At 40.7% G+C, this 18,079-nt stretch overlaps 3 protein-coding genes across 3 annotated transcripts; 1 reads left to right on the forward strand and 2 right to left on the reverse strand.

The window, feature by feature from the left end:
• Positions 1 to 144: 144 nt before the first annotated feature.
• BATDEDRAFT_22086 (uncharacterized protein) lies at positions 145 to 2,415 on the forward strand (the record flags this gene model as incomplete). The annotated part of the gene is made up of 4 exons (XM_006675403.1): positions 145 to 318; positions 465 to 1,356; positions 1,422 to 1,611; positions 1,680 to 2,415. 4 exons carry the CDS (start codon positions 145 to 147, stop codon positions 2,413 to 2,415), a joined length of 1,992 nt encoding a protein of 663 aa, XP_006675466.1.
• Positions 2,416 to 4,396: 1,981 nt separating this feature from the next.
• BATDEDRAFT_22087 (uncharacterized protein) lies at positions 4,397 to 8,099 on the reverse strand (the record flags this gene model as incomplete). Its single annotated transcript, XM_006675404.1, has 5 exons — positions 4,397 to 6,308; positions 6,352 to 6,606; positions 6,694 to 6,750; positions 6,835 to 6,935; positions 7,575 to 8,099. 5 exons carry the CDS (start codon positions 8,097 to 8,099, stop codon positions 4,397 to 4,399), a joined length of 2,850 nt encoding a protein of 949 aa, XP_006675467.1.
• A 17-nt stretch (positions 8,100 to 8,116) lies between these two features.
• BATDEDRAFT_15567 (uncharacterized protein) lies at positions 8,117 to 9,995 on the reverse strand. Its single transcript, XM_006675067.1, has 5 exons — positions 9,701 to 9,995; positions 9,176 to 9,374; positions 8,858 to 9,067; positions 8,440 to 8,762; positions 8,117 to 8,338 (listed from the first exon to the last, which is right to left on the reverse strand). The coding sequence occupies exons 1-5, from the start codon at positions 9,944 to 9,946 to the stop codon at positions 8,234 to 8,236; spliced, it is 1,083 nt and encodes a 360-aa protein (XP_006675130.1). The 5' UTR covers positions 9,947 to 9,995; the 3' UTR covers positions 8,117 to 8,233.
• Positions 9,996 to 18,079: the final 8,084 nt, after the last annotated feature.

Below are 18,079 nucleotides of genomic sequence, written 5' to 3' on the forward strand. Positions count from 1 at the left end.
TCAGGTAAAACAAGTGTTTGGCAAAAATAAACAATTATGTTTTTGATATTTGGATTTTCCTTGGATACTCTCAGAGTGTATATAAAACAAAGGTGTTGAGCTTGAATGTGAGTCAAAACAACAGTGCATTACAAGATAAACAAAATGGCTTGGCTTATATTGGCATTCTTGTGTACTTTAGTCGTGGCTCATCGAGTCCCATTGCTCACTCAAGATACTGGATCTACCAGTAGCGTATTAAATCAGCGCACTAGCGTCAAACTTCCAGGCGGATATTCAACATGCTTTTTGATAAACATGGACGTTCAAGGCACCACTGTAAGTAACATACTGTCCAATATTACCCAATATTGATTTATTTGTGTTTACTATATATAGTAAACATGACTACACCAATGGCTATTGGATGAATGATGGTGACTTGGATTATAATCGAGATACTGACTTTAAATATATTGTTATAGTTCAGCGTCATGATTGATTCGGGTTCTACTGATCTTACTGTACCACTTACCGGTCTGAACAACTATGTTGGCCCAACAATCAATACGCCACGTCCACCTGGTAGTGGTGATTTGATTGGTACGTATGGCGACCAATCTGGATGGACTGGATACGGATTTCAAGGAACTGCGCGTGTCACTGGAACTAATATTACGGCTTCTAATGCTCCAGTCATTGGCATGTTTCGACAAACGACGAACCCAATCTACACTACTGGCGATGTGACACAGGGACTACTCGGAATCGCATATCCATCATTGGCTAGCTATCGTGTAACTCCATCTACAGTCGTAGATGCATGGGTTGCTTCAGGAACTATGCCAAAAAATGAGATTGCGTTTCACGCATGTCCATACAGTATGACCAACCAAAGTTACGTTGACTTTGGAAACGACGATCCGTCATACAAGTGTAGTTCGAACGGAGTGCCAGTCGTATGGGCATACTCACCAGCACGTACTTATTTCACAATCGATGTTCGTGCAATATCGATCGACTCTGTACCAGTAACTCTCCCTCAGACATTCCAGAATGGGATTGGATACAATAAATGGTCTTTGGTTGACTCGTGCACAAGTGTAATGATACTTCCAGGATCTGTGATTACTGCGCTGGTGAATGCCATTCAATCAAGCGGTGGTCTTCCTTCTGATCTTGCCTCATCGCCACATCTTTCTAATTTTCTTAGTGGAAGCATTGGTATCAGACCGGTCCAGCCTTTCCAATGGAGCAAACTTCCCAGCATTTCGTTTGACATCACATCTGATCAAATCCGACCAGGTGGTCAAAATGCCACATTTAAAATTACTCTTGGAGCTCGACAGTATATCCAACCAAATGCCAACGGATACTGTAAGTGATTAAAACCCGTTACACACATGTATTACAGCCATTTACTAATATGTTGCGATTGATAGTCGCAATGATTGCCCGATCTGGTGGTGAAAGATATGCCAACCTTGGTATTCCCCTTTTTTCTAACCTGAATGTTGTGCTTGATCGAGCAAATGCTCGTGTTGGATTTTCTCAAGGATGTGGATGTGATACTGCCACTGATGGATACCCAATAATCCAAGATGCAAACGGGAGAGTGTGGAAAGCCGGAGTGTAAGTGATTTTAATAATTTAGAGTTTACAACTGACTCATCAGATGCTCATTAGTTTATTTTTTGTAGTTCTACTTCATCTACTTCGTCTGCATCATCTACACCAGCAGCTGCTACACAAACCACATCTCGGCGTGTTTCGCAAACAAGTACAACATCTTCAACTCGAGCTTCAACTCAACCACCCAGATCTGATTCGACTAGTCACACTACTACTAAATCTGGTTTGACTAGTCACACTACTACTAAAACCCATTCGGCTAGTCACACTACTACTAAAACTTATTCGGTTAGTCACACTACTACTAAAACTTATTCAACTAGCCATGTGTCCGCCACTCATCGATCGTCTACTACCCATCATCGCACCCTCATACATACTACTCCATCAAGTTGCCACGTTTCAACAGTTTACCATACTCAAACAGTCTATCACATTCCAACGATCTATCATACTGCTCATTCTACTTCATTATACGCTTCAATGTGCGATTCTCATCCTACTACAAAACCGGCTCCTGTGTTCTCTACACTTTATTTTCCTACAGGACATTGTACAATCAGAGTTGAGCAGAGTGATATCCCTATTCCCACATCATGCTCAACTGGACTAAACAAATCACCTATTTCAACAGGCACATATACCCCTCATTCAACCTCAACTCCCCATCAGGTAACTCAAGAAAACTCTAATATAATTCGTCGTGGAGTGCCCAATACTGCCATTCAAACCCGTAGATCTTTAGCAGAATTCACAATACATGTTTGTCTTGCAGTGCTTGTTGCTGCATACATGTTTATATAAAATCTACCAACCTACTTTATTTTAAATAAATAAAATTCATTTAGAAAAAATAGTGATTTTAGATTGCATAGTTGTACACATTGGTGATACTGACATGCATGTGTGTATTGTGTCGATATAGTATTGCTTGACATGTCGTATTGACACATGCAACACCAATACCAACAATAGTCATGTGTGTTGATATCTGATCTGACCAATCTAGAAACCCGTCTTGGCGATCAACCTACTGCCATTTGATGCTTTTCAACATGTTTAGTATAGTTGTTTGGATGTTACAACAGCTCTGCTCCATACATGTCCAAACAATCAGTCCATGTTTTTACTGTAATACACGTTGTAATATGTCCACTGCATCATCTCATCACACATCCTGCCATAATTATGATATAAACTAGCTTAAAATACACGTCCATGAGTCTGTAGTCGATTATTAACAATGCAATGGTCCCAGCTGAATGATCCATATCAAACATGTATAAAAGCAATTGTTGTATACAACATACTCGGTAAACCAGTTTATGTTGATTTCTTGTTGATACATTATCCAAATCTATTGCATGTCATAAGCAGTTGCATTTGTTGACAAAATGGTTCAAAACAACAGTCAATGACAATCCATTGTATTCACTGTTGTACAATGTGCACCTACAAACAATATGCATATATCATGATTCCAAACTTTATTGTTTCAATTGTATGCATATTGATAACAGTTTGATATTTAATCAAGCTATTGTCGATTATTGAATAGCAGGTCTTTGACTTTGGTTTTGATATTCTTCATTTCTGCTTCAAGTTGAATTGCCTCGTTTTATTATGAACTTTTTCGCGACTGATTCAATGGACTCATCTTTAACCTTTTTAGAAACACTTACAAGATGATTGAAAATGGCTTGTAATTGTATAGTTCTTGATGAGCCTGCATTACTGGTACATTTACTTGGAGTGTGTATAGATAGAGATGCCTTTTTCCTACATATTTCTCGATTTGCTTGCAAATGTGATGACCACATTCAGAAACGTTGGGATCGTGTATTTTCAAGTGTATCATAGTATGAAATAAATTAGCAACACGAGTATCATCCCAAGGTTGATGATTCGGGTATGGAAGGTGAGGTTTCAAAGTTGGTACGGCTGTATCCGACGACATGACTGTTAGCAGCGACATTACAAAAACACAACCCTACTGTAGAATGTCCAAACAAACATTATATACACAGGTATATTTTAGACACTCTACAGCATACTCTAGTATCAAATATTGAATAGCCTGAACATTTTATTTAGATTTATGCAACTTGTATCATTTAAAAACCCGAGATGCAAGATTATTTATTACAGCCATATTCACATAAATGTAACACTAAATAAAAGTGACAGTATATAATAAACATCCAGTTTCATGGAATGATAGATCAGTTTACTGAAAAACGCTGTATCTTTTAAACCTATTAAAGTTTGTTGGTCTTTCCTCTACTCATTCTTGTATAAAACAATGAGTGTTTGATCTCTGCTCCAGTGCATTTCATACTTGTTTAATCTTCAACTCTCATTTCCTACAATACGAATGCTGAATAATCAGTATGAAAACAGCTGTTGAATTTTTGAGACATGCAACCATTGGCTTGTTGAACTAGAACGCGGACGTATCTGAAGTTTAGAATAAGCAGAAGGGTTTGTACATAGTTTTATTGGCAACATCAGAATAATCAAACCCAATATTTGAATTGTAATGGATCAATATGGTGATCATGTAGTGTATGGTTATACCAAAAAAGGATATCATCCCAGTTCAAGCCTATAATTTGATCGTATTATATGTTGGACAATGTGTTTTAAAGGGCTGAACAAGCAGTGCAATCAATTTGTAACTGGAAAGTACTGCAAGTATTTAAACATTGTCTATCCCAAAGCACAATAGGACTCGTTATTGCAAGTGCTTGATTTTATGCGAACGCGACTGTAGTTCAGATATGCTCTATTCTGAGTTGAAATACCCTGCCTCTTCTGCCTCCACTCTGCTCATTTCCAATACATAAACAAGCTCCTCTTCCTCATCCATCAAGGTTCGCTGGGGAATCACAACTACATTTCCAGTAGATTGATGATGTCTGCCTCTATATTGTGGATGCAATGAGGGTGAATATGGAGCAATCCGAGGCGATCGACGAGCTAGCATGGAGGCTGAAGACCAATCATTATCTTCAAGTTTGTTTTGAGATGTTCGAGAGGCTCCACTAGATAATACAATACGATGATTTCCAGGCAAATTCAAATCTAATTCGTCCAGATTCAAAATCATAGTATTGGGTCGAGATCCAGTAGTTTGTGGCGACAAGTACTCTGCAGCTTCTGCATCAATAGTATGGTCGTCGTCATCCCAGTCATCACACTCTTTTGAACCAGTAAAACGTTGTACATTGCTTAGAGTGGAGCTGTGGCAAGAGGATGTAGCACTATCGGCGGATCTAGCGGAATGGGTAGGTTGAGGAAGCAGTGTCTGACATTCTGCACGACGAGCTTGATCTGCTTGAAGCTGTTCAGCAGAAATCATAAGCGCATAACTTAGTAATTCATCGTCGGTCATACCGGACTGTATATGATTAATGCCATTTATTGCTTCGCGTTGCTGCATGAGAATAGCATGCTCCATTCGCTCAGCTTCGATTTCTTGTCGGATTTCATGAATATCATTTTGCATATCTACATGATCTGTTTGAGTATAGATACCTCTGTCATTCCTGCCAAAAATAGCATCAGATGTTCTCCGGTTGATTTTGTTCTTAGATTTCCGTCCTGGCAGCGCACGTGGCTTGGACATGGTTTCAAAAGACCAGAATTTGACCGTTTCATGGAAAGATACAAGTAATGAATACTCATTTGTCCATATATTACACATTGCATCTCTATTAGCAATACCATTCCACTCTTCCCACGACTGACGTCCTATTTTGAGTGCCAATCCGGTTATCAGCTTTCCTGACATGGCATCCAAAACTTTAACCTTGCCATCACTTGAACCAGATACGATCTTGTGTCCGTCTATTGAAAGTTTGCAGATCGGATTATTATGGAGAGACACGAGCGATTCCCAAGTCATAATAGTGACCAAATGATCAGCAAAAGTTTGCAAAGAAGGAACTTTCCAAATATGCAATGATCCGTGTCTGTCACCAGCAACAAGTAACGAGTAGCTGCTACTACTTTCATCTGCACAAGTTGCATCCCATGCCAAAGAGGTGATTTCGGTAAACAGAGTGATGCTCTTGAATATGACGCATTGTTTCCCGGATGGGATATGCCAGATGGAAATACAAGCATTATTAGTTTCCGTCAACTGATCAGCTAGTGTTTCCTCAAAAGGTAGATTTGAATTCGCTGCATTTGCATGCGGAGAATTGAGCACGACAGCAATACTTTGACTGATAGTATTGTATTCTATAAACTTGATAGGTTGGTCACCACATTTTATGATTCGCGACGCAGTCACAGCAACACCCGAGTCTTTAGGAACATCACTTTCAATGGGCCGTAATTTTTTGGGTCTATTGCAGTGTGAAAATAGCATGACATCTATGTTCCATGCGACGCATTGTCCAGCCTCAGTGCCAGCAATAATGTAATTTCTGTCATTTATATAAAGATGTGATATACCGGAACCATCTGCCTGAAACTGTTTCAAGCATGTTTCCGTAGGAGTATACCAGAGTCGCACCATTCCATCGGCAGATCCAGATACAAGAATGTCAGTGATGTGTGGTAGCCAATTAAGACACGTAACAGCGTCCATGTGTTTGGCAGCAAATTTCTGTCTTGTTGGTAGTCCCTTTCCTTTGAAATTAGTTATGACCCCGACCGATCCGTCCAAATATCCAATTGCAATCCTAGCTCTATTTACACGAGTGATGTGTTGTAATAAAGTTAGACCAGTACACAATAACCATAGTCTTTAAATAAGCGTATACTTGCTTGTCAATTTTCATGCAGCCAATTGAGATCTGCAAATTATCTGGAGAGCAAAAAATAGACGACTTTTCCACTTTTCCTGTGAAAAGATTGTAAATGGATATCATTCCACGATCCAGTGATCCAAGATATGCTCGTCCCTCTGAATGATCGACATGCATTTGATCGATACGACCAATACGGGGCTCAGACTGTATACCCTGTCTGCTACGATGCCATTCTCTTATATAGTAAGGATATTAGGAAAAGTGAATTTAAACATGGGCAAATATGGTATTACTCTGTGCATCGCATACGATTATACTCTACCTGCCCAACGCTAATCTTTTAAGATATTCGCTTCTCCAGCTATCAACAGCTAGTCGTCTATTCATAAAAGTCAATAATAATATAATTTGGCCATAACTTGCTTGACCAACAAAATGATAATGAATGAAATGCTAAACGGACCTCTGAGGAAATCCACCAAAGTAGTTTCCAAATGCAGCTTTCCAGCACAGATCATCGGAAACGACCGATTTCCATTGACGACAGACACCAGTGGCAATTTTCTAATTGATTCAAAAAACAATTAAATGTCAGTGAGTGTCAATAGATTGTAACTTTTTTCAATGCGCTTTGTTCTGGATATTTATTCTGGTAGTTAAAAGAATGCAATACTGCAACTGACAGTATTATTCAATTTACAGCCGTATTCGCGTAAATACAATACTAAATAAGGCGTCAGTATATAATAAACAGCCAGTTTAATGGACACTATTGTGCACTCTAAACTTTTTAAAAAATGGCCTTTTGGCAATTGGTGTGAGCAAAAGTTGAGTTACTGAAATGCACAATCATTGTTCTCTTGAACTAGATTGAAAACGTATGAGATTTTAGGATACAATACATTAAGGTTTGATTGAAAACAATCAAGTCCAATATGTGGTGATTGTATAGTGTATAGTTATGCCAAAGGAATCATCGCGGTTCAAACTATAGTTTGATTGCATTATATGGTGGCTGCTGTAGCTATTGAGCGATAATTGTATTAAAGTGGTCAATTTGTAATAGGAAAGCACAACACATATCCATCATTGTCTATTCCAAACTAAAAGTGGCAGTCATTGCAAGATCCAAGAATGATCCATTTGCGTAAATACGGCTGCGAAAGCATAAATTAAGTACAGGGTTGACAGTCCACAACTAACCATTTCATCAGCATCCAAATTCGACAAGATATGAACCAGAATCTCTTTTGGAAGCCGGCTGATAAAACATAGTCTAAAGTCTATTGGTTTTTCGGGTATGAGATGACTGTATATATGAAACCCTTTTGGTGGCTGTTGCTTTGGAAGACTGAGAGAAGACGGAATGGATGGCTTAAACTGCCTGCCTGTCAAAGTGGTTGCTGGACTTGCGGTGGGTTTAGTTGATATACTTGAAGGAGGTGATAGCCAGGCAGAAGAGATTGAATAGCCAGAGTGCAGAACAGTTGAAGAACTGTCTGTGACTGGAGTTGGGTTAGCGACTACTTTGCTAGTAACGGGACTAGAAGTCTGATTGTCTTTGACAGAGCAATCCGACAAAGCTGGCGATGAAAGTGGAGTGGACGCAGTGTTCATTGGACTTGATAAAAACTCAGTGTTGATGGTAAACGATGTGCAGAACAGACTGCTGATAAGCGAGTCCAATTCAAGTTTTTCAACGTTAGTTAAATCAAATAACTCGTGCATTCTATGCTATCAGCAATGTTGTGAATCAAATCATTTCATTCAAGATTCATAAGGATTGATGTCACTCATTACAAGCATCCTGTCATTTGTTACGCAATCCATTCAATTAATTTGGAACTTGTCGATAACATCAATCAGGTTTCGTTTGGGTCCGTGGCTTGAAGTCCTGCCTTTTGAATATCCTCAATCTGTAGACTTTGACTTAGATTTGATACCCATGAATACACTCGTTCATATACCTACATTATAGTGACAAGAGTATAGGTTAGGGACTGGCAAATCTTTATATGCCCAATATCAACAATTATCTAGATCGTCATCGGATTTTCAGAGTAATTACCATGAATGTTACTGCTTGACCAGGAGCAACACGAAGAATTCGGGGTGTTAGTCCATTGTAGAATGCTAGATAACCCTCATTCTTGATAATCGATTTGGAAATATTAACAAATCGAGTCCAGCCACGATCAGTAGATGGATTTTTTTGAATTCGAGTTTTAATTGTATCTAGTGGTGCATTAAACAGCGGCCCGCATGCACCAGAAACTAACCCTATGACAAATGTCTGCCATGGCGGAAGCGTGTCTTTGACATCAGGCTGGAGAGTATACAGTCTAGTCTTGAGAAACTCGTAAACTGTAAAATTAGCAGCTTGATTTGTGCCTAAATATTGAATCGTGGGTTCAATAGTTAAAGCCTAGTTTTATAGATATAGCTCTTGATAAAGCATTCTATTTTCAAGTTCAACCAAGATCTACCTTGACGTAGGACTGTCAGATTCACGCCTTTGTACAGCGACGCAATGCCCTCTTCTCGTACCATCACATACATACAATGAGCCGCATTTCGATATTTTGGAATGTCAGTGGGGTCTGTCATGGAATGATGCTGAGCTTGCAAGCGGATCTTGACAACGTCCATGGGAGTAACCACAAGAACCGACTCTGTTGCACCGGCTCCCAAACCAGCTATTGACATTAAAGATGATCAGAATCTGAATGTCGCGATAGTAAACCAAATATTCAAAGCATAGGCTAAAAGCTGATGAATCTCATTCTATTTACAAAAACACTAACCAAGAAAGATGCTGGCTGAAGAGGCAGTACCGCCTTCACGTTTGGCTAGACTCTCTTTGTAGTATTCAAACGACGAGAATCGAATTGACATTTTGGGTACAATTCCAGCAGTGACAGCACCAAGTCCCTTGTACAGTGATAAAAATCCTTCACGCTGAACAATCTGCATGCCAACACCAATAAAGTTTTGTCCCTTTGGCTATTTCAAGTTAAATCCAAACCCAGTGGGTTGTCATCATATATAGAATTAGCACAAGACAAGATGGGCCAGAAAGCTGAAAGAATAATAGTAGTAACACTCTCAACTCGAATGATTCTGCATATAGATCAAGATCAATGGTAAACCATTGATTTCACGTGCATTAAATGTAAGGCTTGATAGTAGGTCGCGACTAGTATGAATCCAGCTATTATGTTGTGTGGTATTCAAGAGATAACGCTCAACCAGAGATATCTGATGATAGATGGAACCAAGTGCCGATTGCATATGCAAGAGTTCAAAGAAAACGGAGAGTATACTCGTACCTTGACAGCAGCAGATGCTGCCACAGAAGCAGCTGCATTGCCAGGACCAATATGGGACAGTGCAGCCATGCTGGCCCGTCGTTCCCCTCTAAGCTGAAGCCGTACCTTGATAGTATCAAGAGGATGGCAAGCAAGAGCCTCGCAACAGCCAGCAACACCACCTGAAAACAAATGCATTGCCATATTCTTCTTTCGCTTTGGAGGCTGGCCGACAGAGGCATTTTTGGTAGAAGCAACGGTCGTCATAGTGTTGGTGAAGTCCAAAATAAGTTAGAAAGAGTTGAGTAGCAACAAGTGCTCGACTAGAATAGGATCGAATGGGCCAAAACACAAGAAGATATTAGCTTTAAACGAGCTTTGAATCGTAACGACGTGACTTGAGAATTGCCAGTTTTTCTGTAGAACCAACATTGCGAGATGATAATCTTGACAGTCAAAACAACAGAATGGATTATATCTTGACTGATTTTTATATTATTACAAATTACTAATTCCAAATTTTAAATGAAAGTTCATTGAATTTACAGTTGTTTTGACACAAAACAGCACAAATCATCGAGTGATCAACATGGAAACAAACGCTGAAAACGCTGTAATTCTTGTTTCCATGTTGAACGAATGTGATTTTAGAATATAAAAGTTTGACAGTTTAATGCCAAGAATCTCAATTCAAAATCATTGGTTGAATTTGTATGGCATTTTAAACGAACTGAAACGGCCGTAAAAAACACGAATTTCAAGTGATTTTATTTTACGTGAATATTGCTGAAATATTCTAACCCTGACATTCAATCCCAGCCAAGGAATCGGCATGGACTCTTCAGATCCACCACTTGAACAGGTAGAAGAACCGGACAATTCTATCTCATTGGATAGCAGGAATAGTCTACAAGTTCTCATGTCAGACACACTTGACTCTCTTTCTGCATCTGCAGCCATGGAAGTTGATCCCTCCATCTCTGGCTTGTCTGCCACCGACGCATCTGAACGTGCAAGCTCGAGCGAACCAACTCCATCAGCTATACAACACTCTCATGAGTCAGAGGACACTCAGTCAGCATTCGAACAAGTTTCTGGACAAGACAGCGAGTTGAATGCTCAAAGCAAACAATCTTTGGCTTCAAATGACTCGTTAGAATCATCAACACTAGAATTAAAGTCTGCTGTCTTGACTGAAACTACCAAATCTAGCATATCCACTCATTCTCCAACTAGATCTTCATATCAGGCTCAAAGTCCAACTCATGAATCTGCTGCTTCTTTATTTGTTGCTCCAATGTTGGATTCTAGCACTGATTTTTCAAATACTGCTGCTCCTCTGCATTCATCCTCGCCAGTATCCCATGCAGAACTAGAACCACTTTCTCGCTTGCTATTGTTAGCTGGTCTGTCTGCAGAAGCATATCTTACACCCCTTTCTCAGTCATTGCAGGCAGTTCCATCGTTGTCTATTTTTCTTTGTAAGCTCGATGGTGTCTTGAATCCAAAATCTCTCGAATCTGCATCCACTCCAGCTCTTTTGGCTACAATCGAACGAATGAAGGCACAAAACATTATGCTCGAAACTGAAGCTGGTAAATTGGTTTTGTTTAAAGTGTAACTAGCCAAATGCTGATTCATTTTACCATGTTGATTTGTCGTATGCAGCTATATCTGGTCAAACCTACGTTTATAAATATGACTAATATAAACAATATATCATGCTGCGTCATACAGAACAGCGTGCACACGACTCTGAACGAGAGTCTCGTTTACTTGCATCACAGCTAGCCAAACTTCGAGAACAAGCTGAACAAAATCACTCATTCAGTGATTCCAATGGTTGGTTATTTTGGATTGTTTTGATTTTACTGGGGCCACTATTGAAATTTGATATTTGAAGCAAAGTATGATTGTGTAAATCTAAAACAACTCTTTTTTCATTGATTCTGTAGCCACTCTTGTCGCATCTCTACGCCAAGAAATCAGGCAGAAAGAAGCCGAGATTGGATCTTGGCACGAAAAGGATCTTGCCAATCAGTCACTCATTCAATCTCTAGATTCTGAAAAACGGACATTTGCTAATTTAGTTGCCAAAAAACAAGCCGAAACTGTTCGCTTAACTGGTGTGTTTTGTTTATTCTTCAAAAGCTAGCAACGCTTACTATGCAATATCATTGGAAAAGATCACATTTTGTAATTATAGTGATTGTATTCAGTATATCTGACGCTTTACTTGCCATTTCCATTAATGTAGAGGAGTTGGAAGAGGCTCATAATGCAGCATCCAATCTCCGTGGAGAATTGCATACATCGCTTTCAAAAGTCAATGAACTAAACAATGTTCGAATGGAGCTACAATCCAGCGTTTCTTCTCGCGAACAACAGGTCGAGCAACTGCAAAAAAGCAACGATTGGTTGAGTGAAGAGCTTAAACGTCGCTCTAACCAATTTTCAGAATATAGACGCGAAAAGGCAAGTCCTGTAAATCTATTTTTGAATTTGTCTTGACTCATTGCGAGTATGTATCTTATCAACTCATACCAACTGTATTATTATATATAGACGGACCAACTTGGTTCACTACAAACTAAATTGGAGATTTTAACACAAGAAAAAGTCTCTATTGAAGCTTCTCATGCGTCCTTGAAATCCTGGAACATTGATCTGGAACAAAAGCTTCATTTTTCGACAGAAAAGTGTAAAGAGGTGAGGCTAAATAAGATTTTGGCCAATGATACAAAATCATGTTATGTACAGATGAGCCTATAGCATTTTATTTACAATCTAATTATTATATAGACGGATAGTCGTTTGATTCTGTTAGAGAAACAGTTCAAGAGTGAAATGATTTCACAGAAACGCTTAACAGAGCTGTATCAAACCAAGAGTCAAGAGCTTGCAGACCAAATATCTGAATTGGAAAACCTTCTTCGCGAGACCGAGTCACGCATTGATCAACTTCAGCAGGAACATCATCAAATTCAAGATAAATTGCGTGATGATCTTGAGCAGTCCAGCCAGAATGTAGAGCGACTACAGAAAGAGCTGGATTGCACTACGGAAAAACTTGAGACTTTGAGCACACATCCTGCCGAGTCGTCCTATCAAGACCCAATGGGAGAATTGAGCTCTACTGCAATGGCACTCAGTAAAACACAAAAGTCTGGAAAAAGTATGACAGATATTATTTCCGAGTATCATGATCTGAAAGCACAACTGGTTCGCTCTCAATTTGAAGAAGAACGACTCAACGAAATGGTGCAGCATATTATGGCCGAGCTTGAGGAGCGTGCTCCAATGCTACATCAGAACAAACTGGATTTGTTGCACGCAAATGAAGAGCTTGAACGTATTTCTGCCGAGCTATCCACTGCTTTACAACAACGCACTCAAGCATTAAGTGAGACGAGTATTGCTATCGCAGATAAAGAGGCATTACAACACGAAAATAGGCTGCTCCAACAAGGTTCGTTTTGATAATCAGTCAGTTTTACTGCAAGGTATATTGTTGATAGACTAATTATAATTTTGCACTTGCAGAGTCTCGCGATCTTGCAAGTCAGTTGCAGGCACTACTTCGACAGAGTGAGCTTAATAAGACTCGATTCAATGGAGTAGATTCGTCCTTGTACAACCGACTTTCTAGCACTACCCAAGACACCACTAGTGAATCCTATGCAGATATGGCAGCAGACGACATTATTTCGCAGCGACTGGTTGTATTTAAAAATATTGAAGAATTGCAGACACAAAATCAATCTCTTTTGAAGGCTGTGCGTAGCCTTACTCTTAAATTGGAGGCGTATGATGCTGAGCGAGTAAAAGAGCGAGATGAGTGGCAAACCCATGAGCTGGAAGAAGCTGCTCGTGTTATCAAGGCTCTACAGGAACGACTAAACCATCAAACTAACAAGATGCAAAGCTTTTCCAACGAGCGTGACAGCTGGCGTGCTATTGCTGAACGCCGTGGAGCTAGTTCTCCAGCCCATACAAAAGAAATGGGTCAAGGAGATACAGCAAGTCCTTTCCGATCTGTGGAAAAGACTGACACGTTAGCTCTGACCAATGAGTACGAGCAATTGTATCGTGATATTCAATCTGAATTTTCTATTTTCCGCAAAGAATCGGGAATAGATATCAAACAGCTCAAGTCCCAAATTGAATCCGTTACAAATGAGCGAACTGAGCTGAATATTCAAGTTGCTACCTTGAAAAACCAAATTTTGTATTCTCAGGAGAGGGATGTATTTTTGAACAAAAAATTGCAGCACCAAGAAGAAGAAACATCGCAGTTGCGTAAACGACTTCAATCTCTTATGGATATGTCGTCTCGTCACGATGCCAAAGCACAGGAACTTACAGACGGGCTCATGGATGCCAAAATGTCAGTTGAAACTTTGCAAAATGAGAATCAGCAGCTCAAGATTGAAAGAGAAGTCTGGAAATCAAGCGAGTCGCGAGCAATGCGTGATGTTCAAGATTTGATTCGTGAGCGAAATGCTGCTAATGATCGACTCCGTGATCTTCAGCACCAGCTGGATGAACGCGAGCGTTTAGTGAGTGCTGAAAAGGCCAAACTCGAGGATCGTCTCGAGTCTTTAACACGCGATATTCAACTTGTTCGCAAACAGTTGGGTGAAACATTGGACGATAATCGTACTCTAACTGCAAAGAGAGACTCTGAACAAAAAGAATCGCACATTAAAATTGAACGGCTCACTTCCCAAATAGAAAAGTTACGTGGAGAGTTGATACTTACTGAGCATAAAGAGGAAACGCTGAACCTCAAATGCCAAGACTTGTCGTCGCGTCTTGCTGTTGCTGAAGAACGGGCTGCGCTCTACGAGGGTCGTTCCAAAAACAACTTTGGCTTGGGTGCCGATGCAACTGATTTAGACAAAATCAGAGACCTTGATCTTAAGCTTACTCAAAGCAAGTCTCAGTTGGAGGCATTGAAGGCCGAGATGGCTATTGAAAAGGAGAGATGCGCAGCTTTCCAAGACATTAGCCACGCCAATGAACAACGGTTAGCCGAGATGAATGGCACTTATGAGGTCTTTAAAACTGAGATGGAGCAGGATTTAGCAGCAAAACAAGCAACTGTGGAGAAACTTGAAACAGAAATCGCTGATTTGCAAACCAAACTGCATGCAGCAACAGATAAGCATACTCATCTTGAGCAAACTCTTGAAGAAACTCGTGCCGAATTTAATACTGAGCGCACTGAATTGGCAAATACCATTATTCAACTACGAGAAAGTCAGCAACAAGCTATTGCATCACAAGAGAAGATGCATGCAGATGTATCTGAGCATGTAGCCGCTGCTCATTCTGCACAAGAAAATTATGAACGCGAAGTCATTGCACACTCCAACACAATACAGTCTGTTTTAGCAGTCAAACAAACCAATAGAGAACTATATGAACGTGCTGCAGAAATGGAGACCAAATATAATGGAGTTGTATCCAAGCTTCAAAGCACTATGGCGTCTCATGAAGCCACCCGATCTAAATTAGAAGAGCAAATCAGTGAGTATATCAAGAGAATTGAGGATCTTGGTCAGCAAAACGATTTGCTTCATTCTCAATTTGAGCAGCTATCTCTCAACAAATCCCGAGCGTTGAGTGAATATACTGATGCTGCCACGGGTGACGGTGATGTATCAGCTGAGCATCAAAAACAGCTGGATGACCTGCGTGAGGTAATTCGGTTCCTTCGTCGCGAGAAATCTATTCTTGATACTCGTCTTGAAGTGGCTGTTCAAGAATCACAACGCCTTACTCTCCAAGTCGATCATGTTCAGCGATCGCTTGATGAAACCCGTGCACTTTTGGACGAGGAGACAAAATCAAAACAGTATGCCTTGGGCAACGAAGAAAAGCATCGTGAGCTTTTGGAGAAAATTGAGCAAGCCAATTTACTTCGTGAATCCAATGTGACGCTTCGTGATCAAAATGAACAGACATTGAAGCGATTGAAACGGACCGAGGCTCGTTTGGAAGAAGTTGAAGCACAGTTGATGCCACTGCGTGAACGTTCCGGTGAACTTGAGGCAGAGATTGAGGCTCGTAAGATGGAAAACAAACACTTGGCGGAAGACAATGAGAGATGGCAGAGTCGTACGCAACAGATTTTGCAAAAGTATGAGCGGATTGACCCCGTCGAACATAGCAAACTCAAGGAGGATGTGGTTAATTTGACAGCTGCTCGCGATCAAGCTATTGGTGATCTTGCCGAGCTTCGCCTTTCTATAGATTCCAAATTGCAGCAGCATCAAGACCAAATGACAATTTTGGAAACCACTCTTTCACAGATTCGCGCCGAACTTTCTCAGTGCCGTGATGAGCTAGCTCAGAAGGATGCAGTCATTGAGGAAGTCAAAGCCCGTGCTGCCAAGGATGCAGATGATGCCAACACCAAACTCAAGGATCTGGTTGCTCGATCAAATGGCATTGCTCAAAAATTGAAGGAAAGCAAAGATCGTGTTACTATAGAGTATAGACAAACACAGGCTAAACTACAAGAGACTGAGAAATCACTTGCTGAGGCTGTTAGTGGCATGTCTACTGCTCATACTGCAGAAATGGAGCAGCAAACAAACCTGCAAAAGTCTCGAGAGTCTAAGTGGGAAATGCGGCAATTGGAGTTGCAAGCCGAACTGGATCGATACAAGAGCGAAATTGCATTACTTCGTCAAAGCATTACGGCGACTTCCAATAACCCTACACCTGCTACACCACAAAAACCAAAACCTGCTTCTGCTACCATAGCAATGCCATCAGCTACAGTCGTGTTAAATCCCCCATCTAAGCCACTACCAGCGACTCATTCAGACGGTTCGATTAGCAATACAACGCATGCACAGACCTTGCCAACAACTCTGGTGCATATACCATCTACAACACCCTTATCCAACGCAGCAACTGTAATGACGACTTCTGCTGGCATGGTAACCAATCCTGCTGCAACGTCTACTCCAACTCCAATCAAGCGAGCTCGCGATGAAGTAGAAAATGTTTTTCTTGCTACACCATCAGTTGTTGAAGAAGAATCTATGGCTAAACGCGCCAAGATGACAGATCCCATAATTCAAGTGCCGAATGCATCACCAGATTTTTCACAAACACCTTGTATTGAGCCATCAACAACTGGTGCTATAGTTACTGAATCACCGACTTCTACTTCAAAAATAGTTGCTCCTCAGTTGCAGTCACAGAAACAAGAAATTCCAGAGGTTGTAGTAGAACATCCTGCCACGACATCCATCACTTTGATCCCATCCACGTTGGATACTTTAGCAGTGCAAGCCACTGCTTTGCATGCTCCTAATCCACAAGATTCTACCAACGTGCAACCATCACAAATTCCGGTCAAAGTATCTCCTACAATTGTTTCAGTGCAACAACCATCAGTTCATGAACCTATTTCTGTAGCACATTCAACTCCTGTTGCAGCTACCCACAACGATTCAACAACAGTGGCTTCAACTAGTATAGTCTCTTCCATTACCCCATCTTTGATCACTACCACGCATGTCGCGCCTGTTATGACTGCTGCAGCAGTATCCGCTCCAGTTGTTTCAACTAATCCTTCCGTGCCTAATATCACCCCAGTAGCTACTCCAAAACCTACAGAGGTGAAATCCGAGAAAGATCTACATGCTGAAACGCAGCGCATCAAACAGATGCTACTTTTGAGTAAAAAGAAGAAAATGATGAAAGAACAGGAAACTGCATCGGGTACTCAGGGATCTATGGTTTCGTCACCTGCAACTGTTCCCACTACACCTAGTGCTGTTTCTGGAGCGTCAATGCCAACCAATGTATCTACACCAACAAGATCAATTTCTACTGGACTTGTAGAAGGTCAGGCTTCACCCATAGGTAAACCCACACCATCACTTCGAGGTAAGCGAATTACAAGAACACCTACCGACACACCTGCTCTCTTCGAGGTATGATTTACATGCTTACATTTTATTGATTTTAAACTGACTATTTAACCACGATTTGCTTGCCAATGGCCCGGGTGTTTTTAGCTCGTGTAGCACGTACATCAATCTCAGTAGAGACTCCACAGGAGACTCCGCCGCCACTTGCTGGTAGAGGTCGTACCCGAGGTCGTGGTACTGTTCGAGGACGTGGTCGTGGGCGTGGAACAGTTGCTGCAGGCTCGCCCCAATCTCTTGCTGGAACAGTAGCTCAACATCCGCCTGCTCAAGGCGGCTCCATGCCAAACAACACCCACTCCCAATAACTGTTACAAACGGGCTATCATGATATTTAGTTTTATACCTTATTGCTCTCCCGATTCTCTTGGCGCCTTCAAATAAAGCTTGCCGATCAAATCTAACCCTTCTCAACCATTGCACCTGCTAGACGTAAACACAATGTTTT

This window comes from Batrachochytrium dendrobatidis (genome assembly GCF_000203795.2).
Source record: "Batrachochytrium dendrobatidis JAM81 unplaced genomic scaffold BATDEscaffold_1, whole genome shotgun sequence".
Taxonomy (NCBI): Eukaryota; Fungi; Chytridiomycota; class Chytridiomycetes; order Rhizophydiales; genus Batrachochytrium; species Batrachochytrium dendrobatidis.